Source organism: Syngnathoides biaculeatus, chromosome 4 (genome assembly GCF_019802595.1).
Source record: "Syngnathoides biaculeatus isolate LvHL_M chromosome 4, ASM1980259v1, whole genome shotgun sequence".
Taxonomy (NCBI): domain Eukaryota; kingdom Metazoa; phylum Chordata; class Actinopteri; order Syngnathiformes; family Syngnathidae; genus Syngnathoides; species Syngnathoides biaculeatus.
Genome location: NC_084643.1, coordinates 3,033,443 through 3,042,939, shown reverse-complemented (window position 1 = coordinate 3,042,939; position 9,497 = coordinate 3,033,443). Strand labels below are relative to the sequence as shown.

Sequence of the window (9,497 nt, the reverse complement as noted above, 5' to 3'; positions counted from 1 at the left end):
AAGCGGCTGGGATGAGAATCAGCACCTCCTAATCCGAGACTATGGTCCTCAGTCGGAAAAGGGTGGCGTGCCCTCTCCAGGTCGAGGATGAGATCCTGCCCCAAGTGGAGGAGTTGAAGTATTTTGGGGTCTTGTTCACGAGTGAGGGAAGAATGGAGCGGGAGATTGACGGATGGATCGGTCCAGCGTCTGCAGTGATGCAGACTTTGTATCGGTTCGTTGTGGTGAAGAGGGAGCTAAGTCGACCTACGTTCCTACCCTCACCTGTGGGCACGAGCTGTGGGTCGTGACCGAAAGAACAAGATCCCGGATACAAGTGGCCGAAATGAGTTTCCTCCGCATGGTGTCCGGGCTCTCCCTTAGAAATAGGGTGAGAAGACTGGTCATTCAGGAGGGGCTCAGTGTCGAGTCGCTGCTCCTCCCTCCACATTGATAGGAGTCAGATGAGGTGGCTGGGGTATCTGAGCCGGACGCCTCCCTGGTGAGGTGTTCCGGGTATGTCCCACCGGAAAGAGACCCCGAGGATGATCCAGGACACGCTGGAGAGACTATGTCTCTCGGGTGGCTTGGGAACGCCTCGGGATCCCTCCGGAAGAGCTGGAAGAAGTGGCTGGGGAAAGGGAAGTCTGGATATCCCTGCTGAAGCTACTTGGATGGATGGATGGATGGATGGATGGATGGATGGATGGATAGTCAATGAATCCAAGGTGAGAATGTGGAACTATTGTGCCTTTGTTGGTTTCCCAACAAATCTTCACATGTGGGAATTGACCAATATTTGTTGCAAGCCCCATGTGGAATTCGTTGAATCCTCTTCCTAAACTCCTCAGACGCACAAAAATTACATTTTGAGCAGAGCCGACAACATGATGCCTACGGTCACCATTGGCAACACCCACGGATTTACATGGGCGATGCTGATCAATCGGTAATCTAGGTAAATTATTTTAGAGGTGTGCATCAAAGTGATATCCCTTCACAAATTTATTAGCACCTAATGAGTCGCTCTTGCTTTCAAAAAGGTTGACGACCCCTGTTTCTAACACCTCAAATCCAAGTGGTTTGTTATCTAATACGTTGCATAAATCCTATATTGTCCTCGGCCCGTGTCCAGACAATGTGATCTCTGTCACAGGAACGCCACATGAGCGCGCCTCAGCTGTCTGAGCAGCTGTTGCGGTGACGCCATCCGTGAACTCGCTCCCAAAAGGGGTGTGAAAGGACATATTGTTTTGGAGACACACCACACACAAGGGCAGTTAGTCCTGCCCGTAGAGTGAAACCTTGATTCAATAAAAGCGCTACCACGCCGCGGCTTGTCATTCTTCAGCGTGTTCTGCCAGATCCCGGGTCATACCACGGGAATGTTCAAGAAACCGGTTTTGCAGAGATGAAGGAGGTGCCACTCGCTTTTGAATTATTTTCCTGGTTGTTCCTGGACTACTGTGCTGAGTCAGCACCTATACATCATCGTATTCACAACAAGAGGTTTCTGGGCTGAATGAGAAAATCAAACCTTGCAGGTTTGCCTTAAAATAGCGACGTAATAGTGTACACCGGTGGTCTCAAACTCAATAATTCCCCTGGGGGCCACTATAGGCACACTCTGGCTGAGGTTGGGCCGCACATGCACGCAATTTAAATGAGAAACTTTATAAAATTTTATATTCTTTAACACAAAATATGATAAGCAAGGAAACTGGTAGAAACAAGTTGTGTGCAAAACTAATAAAACTCTCCATGGCAATACCATTGTAATTTGTCACTCAATGAAAAATGTTTCTTTGCTTGCGTCACGCCTAGTCGCTGTCACGCCCCCAAGAACGACAACACCACTGTGATTGGTAGGTTCGTCAGCTGTGCACACAACACTGTAAAAGCGCCATTCATATAAAACTTTGACATTCACAGTGAAACTCCAGGGAGAAAAGATAGCGAGGGCGGATGACTTCAAATACTTGGGGTCAACAATACGGAGCAATGGTGAGTGTGGTAAGGAAGTGAAAGAACGGGTCTAAGCAGGATGGAACGGTTGGCGGGAGGTGTCTGGTGTTCTATGTGACAGAAGAGTCTCCGCTAGGATGAAGGGCAAAGTTTATAAAACAGTGGTGAGGCCGGCCATGATGCACAGATTTGAGACGGTGGGTCTGAAGAAACAACAGGAAGCAGAACTGGAGATGACAGAAATGAAGATGCTGAGGTTCTCACTCGAGTGAGCAGGTTGGATAGGATTAGAAATGAGCTCATTAGAGGGACAGCCAAAGTTGGATGTTTTGCAGACAGGGTTCGAGAGAGCAGACTTCGATGGTTTCGACATGTCCAGAGGTGAGAGAGTGAGTTTATTGGTAAAAGGGTGCTGAGGATGGAGCTGCTGGGCAAAAGAGCGAGAGGAAGACCAAAGAAAAGGTTGATGGATGTTGTAAGGGAGAACATGAAGACAGTGGTTGTTACAAAAAGATGCAGGATAAGTTTAGATGGAAAAAGATGACACACTGTGGCGACCCCTAACAGAACAAGCTCAAAAGGAAAAGAGGAAGTAGTAGTAAGGTGGGGGCCACAAAATATCTTGGTGGGCTTCAAATGGCCCACAGCCCACGTGTTTGAAACCCCTGGTATACACTGTGAACACACACAAGATACAACATACACGAGTCATATTGGTAATGTCTCTCTGTACAGTTTTATTTACATGATACTATTCTGTGGTAATGCTGGATAGTAGGATTATATGCAATACATAAATAACTTTTAATTTCATTTTTGTACAAATTTGCATATAACTAAGAATCAGAAGGGGGGGGAATCAAATCGATACATGTCGTCTTAAATGGAAAAACACACTCGAGAATAACACAAATCACATACAAATAATGTGTCAGGCAGCCATGAAAATGCACCTTGCAGACATAAACACACGCAACATGTAATTGTGGTAGTCTAGTATATTTCATTTTATTTCCATCTAGCTCTGGCATGCTCCTGTAGTTTTTCTGTAAACATGTGCTGATAAACGGTTTCTCCACAAACACACACAGTGTTCACATGAACGTGTTAGCGCACTTAAAATGAATAAAATCCAAAAGACAAAACTCACGGGTCGCATATCCTAACTGCGCATATGCATTGAACACATGCACAGACATCAAAACACCATTAGGGGAAATAATAATAATAATAATAATAAAAGTTAATTGTCTGAGCAAGTACAAAATCCTGCAACCCAACCAGACTGAAGCCATTTTGCTGCAAACTCTCCCGTAAAAGGAAGAGAAATATCATTCGTTCAACTTCGGAGCCAAGATTGAGCTGCGAGGCCTTTTATCCCTCCGCAAGCTCGTTTACCGAGAAAGCCAAAACTGGTAAGGCCGGAATTTAGTGAAACGTGGAATATTATTCCCCCTCTCCTGCACTGTACCTAGAGAAGTTCAAACGAGAAGGAGCCTCAAAAACAATCAAACCAATCAGTCAACATGAGAATGCTGAACAGAGGGGTCACTGAGGCGGATGAGAAGTGCCCTTGCTGCTCTGCTGGGATCACAGCGGATGAGCAAAATAAAAATAAAAAAAAAAAGGGGGGGGGACTAAAATAACAGCTAAAAGATGAGAACAGAGCAGCTGTGAGGTAGGTAGAGCCAGGAAAGACAGACGAAGTAACAGAACCCCTTGTGCAACATTTTGAGGAGGGGGGGGGGGCAGTTTGTACGCTCGTGCAGCGCGGTCTCGATTCTTGACTTGGACTTGGCTTCTGACGCATGACGTGGTCTGAGTTTACAGTTTGGCACCGCATGCCTGGTTAAGATGAGAGGAGTGCAGCTTACTTCGGACATTTACTCTGGGCTGCTCTTTTATAAGACAATATGTATCCTTAGGAAGAAAAAAAAGTCACACCACAGAAAATAAGAAAAAAAACTAACAAATGGATTAATCAAAAAGGGGAGCAAGGTGATCATTCATGCATCTCCCCCAGATGTGATTTTTTTTCCTGTTTTTTTTCCCCCCAAATGTCTTCTTGAGGTTTTAATTTTGTAAATCGAGTCCTTTGCATCCTCACTTGGCCACAAACGCCAGTGCTCAATTCCAAAGATCAAACACTGCAGTCTTTTTCAAAAAAAAAAAAAAGTGTTGTCATCTTTATCACTGCCACTTGCATCGTTGGCCTCGCGAGATCTATATTCTCTGGATCTTGTCGGCCACCACCACGGGGTTCTCCTTACGGATCTTGGCGGCCGCCTCGGCCTTGTAGTCGTAGGGGCAGTTGTGCTTGTCGGAGTACCGGTGAATGCCGCAGAAGATGTTTCCACAGCGACAGTCGAATCCTGGAATCGTAGATGTTTTGAAACGTCAACAAACAAAATGAGCGTTTTGAAAAAGGCCCCCCCACGCCCTGACGTACCTGTAAGGCCCACCCGCTTACGGCACATAAAGCATCGGTTCTTCTTTGGCTTGGACGAGTCATCCTTGCTGTCGTCAGTGCCGGAAGAAGCTAAAGGAATTGGGCTAGAGGCCGCTGGCTGGTTTACAACTGCGGAATCAAGAGAAAATAATATCATAAAGGCGTCTCATTTTCTAATCTAGTTGCATTTCATTAGCGAAATTAAGAAGCTTTTCTTTGAATTGCTGTAATGACCATGAAAAAATAAACTACATGCACATGTATCCTTGCAGCACTCCATGTTACTTTAAACCAGCGGTTTTCAAACTGGGGGGTCCGCTGCTCAATATTGGTACCGAGCACACGAGCCACTAAAATGTCTGCAGGAATTCAAGACATTAACCCATTCATGTGGCAATTTTTTGCTTTATTGAGATAAAAGTCTCCTAACAGGCCACAATCAAGGAAATAACTTCTTTTTCGTTTATGGTTAAGTTATATGATAACTTTACTCGTTTATAATCCCATCCCAAAAATGGGACGCTGCCAGCGAGAGGGTACTTGGGTTTTAAACCAGAATCAGATTAAAACACTTAAAATATTTTGATATACTGAAGGATATAATGCGTGAAAATTATGAGGAAATTAAAATGGGACGCTACCCACGAATGGGTTAAGTTTTAGTAGGCGGTGGGGGGGGGTTTGATTTGTTTATTCTTGGTGCTCTGAAAAACTCAGTGTAAATTTTCAACTGGGAAAGTGACCATAGCAGTAATTATTGATTATTGCAAGCTAAACCTAGATATATTTATTTAAAAACTGTGTATATGTGTGTATGGGGGGAGGGGTGCAGCTGAAAAAAAAAAAAAATTGGGAATAACTGCTTTAGAAAGCAATTATCATATGCTCAGTCTTGAAATGACCCCTTTCTGCCATGCTGAGGGGGCGTTTGGTAGCCAGAAGCTACTCCAAAAATGTAGCTTGGTGTAAAAGTATTTTTAAACAGTTTTATTTTTAGATGGCCTTGCTTTCTTGGACATAGAAAGAAAACCCCCTGGTCAAGTCGACGGAATGTAGGCCTCACAGAAGACTGCACGTGAGCTGTAGCCTCCATGTGCATCTAATCTCTGCTCAAATATCTGTGTGCATGTGTATGTGTATTTACCAGGTTCGAGAGATTCAGGCTTGTCCTCTCGCGAGATGCTCATCTCTGTCATTTGCTGAGTTACAGGAAGAGATCCTTGGATAGTTCTGTAGGTGTGAACCGGAGGAGCAGGAGAACAGCAAGCAGTCAGACATGGAGGTGTGTCTTCAGTGGTGCATTAACAATCTGTGTCAGCCATTTGCCGTAAATTCCAGCCTACAAGCTGCGACTTTTTTCCCCTCCCCACACGCTTTCAACCCTGCGGTTTATGGGGTGAGGCGGCTACTTTGTGCATTTTTTCCGACAGCCACAAGGGGCCACTCTAGCGGAAAGAGGTAAGAATGAGACGGTGGAATATATGTGCCGAGGAAGTGACTTTTACCAGCCCTGTGCTAATGTGTTGCTGCTGTGTTACTGGCGTGTCTCAGTGATATTTACCGGTAAGTTTTATTATAACCGGCAATGTTATTGCAAGCATTAGCATTAAACTCTTTCTGCGTACCGTCTTTCTTTGTAAATATCTCGTGTTTCAATGTGGGCACTTGTGGCTTTTACACACCTGCGGCGTATGTACGTACCAAATGGCATTTCCTTTACAAATGTACTCGGTGAGGCTTGTAACCAGATGTGCTCTGCAGGCCGGAAAATTACGGTATTTGCATTTGGTACTGACCTAGACACATCTGGCGAGGAGGCAGGGGAGGCATCGACCTTAGCTAGACTGGCTTCTAGTCTCTGGATTGCAGAGGCCTCTGAGGTAGGACTAGAAGTTGAGCCTGTGTGAGCACAAAGTTACCTCTATTAGGCAGGACTCAGAGCACAACATGAGTTCAAATCAGGACCAAGTAACATGCAATCTGCATCTCTGTGTATTGCCTTGCTCTCAGCTCAAAATTAGAGCTAATCTTGTATCAAGACCATTACAGTGACTCCCACGGTTGACCTTATGTGTGACCGTAACCTTCATTACTGCCACTAAGGAAAACAGCCGTCTTGCATTACGCCGAGTGGAAAAACAGAGAGGGAGGGCACAAAGTGCTCAGAACATCCACTAGCGGAAGGCGTATCATGAGCAAATATCAAAACAATGCCTCCCTTTCCTTTAGAAACCTCAACTTCGACAATAGGATTGCAGGGGATGTGTTGTTTGGCACATTGGAAAATTGGAAGTCCACCTTTTGCAATTCTGATATAACCGGACTTACCCATAGGGCTGAGGGGGCTCATCCTGTCGCTGCTCTGCTGCCGTGTCAGATGTTCCTTGTAGCATACAGAACACATACCATTGGTTCTCGGGTTGCCATAGAAACCACATCCTGTGGCACAGAGCATGGGCACCGGGCTCTGGTTCGTCTCTTGGGCCATTGCTAAAAAGATGAAAAAATACAGGGTGTGAATGCCCATTCAAAACACGCACGTACTGAAACTGGGCAACTGTGTTCAGGAAAATCACCAGCTGACAGGAAATGGAACATTGTTCAGCTTGAGTGCAACTGGTGCCAGCAGTTGGCACCGCTCATCCCAGGGCTGACGCACCTTTTGTCAGCGGGAAAAACTCACCGTCATGACGTGTCAGTTATGACGACATTACACCAGCTTCCGTTTAATAGAACATTTTGAACACTGGCTTACTTTCTTACTACACCATACCCATGAGTCCTCAATGCACTAATAATTTTCATAATTACACAGCCATAGTTAATATACTTAGACACCTCACAGGTAGCAAAAACAAAGGGGAAAACAATTGATGGAAATTCCACCCTGTTTAATTCTCTGGAGTGACATCTTACCAAATAAGGCATTTCAAAACTTCCCCACTCCCTTGCGTGTTCACACACACATCCAGTAAACACGCATGTTCTCTTGGCAAAGCATGTAGTCCGATGACGCTGACGTACATCACCGGAGTGATAAAACAAGCAGAGGTTGTGTAATGGGAAACTGCACAACAGCCCTTGATGAATGAACAAACAGTTGTGGGGGCTTGGTTTTTTTGGCTTAGATTAGAGGACATCCTGATCTTGAGCAGCCAATACAGGGGGGGGGGAAGAAAAAAAAAAAAAAAACACCAGCTCACACTGAAGAAAGGATCAGATTTCAGTCCTAAATAACCCTTCACAGTATTGTTTGTCAATATTTTGGTCACCAATGACGTCATCCACTTTCACATTGCCAAGAGGCCGACAGGTGTCTCAGGACGTCTTTGTCAGCACACCAAAGGTATCCTAACGCCACAAACAAACATTTTCGCTCTTAAACCCCACCCACCCACTCCACGCAAGTCAACAAAAAGGGTTTCCTCGGAAAAGCCCACAGTGACCTCGGGCTTCGCGTCACATGCTCATCTGCTGACTGGGGAAACTGATTCACTCATCAGATCAGTACTTTAGAGGCTCTTTAATTCAGGCCGAATCCACAAAACGTTACCAATTGAATCACTAAAAACTTCCACAGAATGCCAATTATCTATCTAACATGTATAAAGCATATAAAGCTTATGGAGACAAAAACAACAGGCTTAGCAGTCACATAGGAGCTCTACTTTCACAATGACACGTTGAGCAGACCTTTCATGAACAACTGCTAAGACCTCAAACGTCACGATGTAAAAGGTCTTGAGGCTGGGAGGGGCGTACAAAATAATGCTTAAGAAATAGCTTTAATTCTAGTTTCATTGAATAGTGTTCTGATAAAGCAACAAAAGCATGTCCCAGAATTTCTTTTTGTATGAATATTTTCTTCTGATCAGTCTGACTTGTATCAGTGTTTGCTTGACTGCAAATAAAAGAACGCCACTTTTCAAAAATCATAGAGGAAGACCCAAGCCTGGCCCGTTTCTTTGACTGCACAGATTATCTATCAGCAGGAAGCTGAGCTCATATTTCAGGCCCTGCTCAAATGAAAACTACTGAGTCACACTGGATACAACACACACACACACACAAAGAGAGCTGTTGTTTAGTCACAGCCACACACTTGTTCTTTAAAAAAAAAAAAAAAAAGAGACTGCACGTAACAAATCGTGAGCGACACAGGAAGTAGCGAGGAAAGATGTTTAGTCCAGCAGTCTAGACAGGGTGCTCTCTGTTGTTGCCATTGTTTCGTCCTTTGTCTGCATTCTCCTTGTTCCCCTCTTTGGACATAACGTAGGCAGCTACGACTACTTCGGCTATTTACGTCTCTAGTTCTAAAATATGACGGGAAAACCCTCACTAGTTGCACGTACTTCCATCTACCACAATAACACCGATCCGAGCTCGAATTCGCCCAACAGAAAACACTCATTAATCACTCGTGGGCTTTTTCGAACAACGCCACCGATTTCGCAAGGTTTTATTCCGCCTTGCCGGTCGTCGACATGTTCAACTTGTCGACAGGACTGATCTGGTTTTGGCCGCCCCATCCCCCAGCTGGGCCGAGAGGCACCAGTGAGCAAGCCTCTCTTCCTCTTTCCCCATAAAGACGCACACTGGCTAAAAATTCGGCTTGTAAACACGTCCATACAGTTCAAAATTTAACAGATTTACTCCCCCTCCTTTCTCGTCACGCACACGCCACCTGACCTTTCAATCCGCCGTTAAAGGTCGCTTGGACCGACTATTCCATTAACTATCACAGCACCCTCCCCCGTGTTTTTTTGTTCTTATTATTTTTTTTACAAGAAACAACATTCTAGAAAAAAAAAATCACCTGATGAAAGACGATGATGGTCTCCAGTGGCGACGTGAACAAAACAACAACCTGACGTTTATGGCAAAAAAAAAAAAAAAAAAAAGATGGAGGATTTGCCAGTTGTTGGTTGTCGTCCTTCTCCGGTCTTAATTCGGCGTACTTGTCCGTTTAAAAGCCCGCTTCGGGTGGCTTAAATTCTCCGCTCGTCGAACCTCCTTCCTCTGGTGCTCGCGTCTCTCTGCGCTCTTTGTGGCGACCGCTTCTCCAGATCTTTCTGGGTGGATGTTTGTTTCCTTCTTTAGTAAG

General features: G+C 44.9%; 1 protein-coding gene across 1 annotated transcript; it reads right to left on the bottom strand.

Annotated features, from left to right (window-relative positions):
• Positions 1-2,655: 2,655 nt before the first annotated feature.
• On the bottom strand, positions 2,656-9,459 carry zfand5a (zinc finger, AN1-type domain 5a). The gene is made up of 6 exons (XM_061817811.1): positions 9,210-9,459; positions 6,722-6,883; positions 6,190-6,292; positions 5,538-5,623; positions 4,394-4,522; positions 2,656-4,316 (listed from the first exon to the last, which is right to left on the bottom strand). Exons 2-6 carry the CDS (start codon positions 6,879-6,881, stop codon positions 4,168-4,170), a joined length of 627 nt encoding a protein of 208 aa, XP_061673795.1. The 5' UTR covers positions 6,882-6,883; positions 9,210-9,459; the 3' UTR covers positions 2,656-4,167.
• Positions 9,460-9,497: the final 38 nt, after the last annotated feature.

Excerpts from the sequence above, each read along its gene's own strand:
- zfand5a (XM_061817811.1), bottom strand. The coding sequence starts at position 6,881 with ATGGCCCAAGAGACGAACCAGAGCCCGGTGCCCATGCTCTGTGCCACA. Across the intron at positions 6,293-6,721 it reads GAGCCCCCTCAGCCCTATGG|GCTCAACTTCTAGTCCTACC; the intron begins GTAAGTCCGGTT and ends GTGCTCACACAG. Across the intron at positions 5,624-6,189 it reads TCCTCGCCAGATGTGTCTAG|AACTATCCAAGGATCTCTTC; the intron begins GTCAGTACCAAA and ends TCACACCTACAG.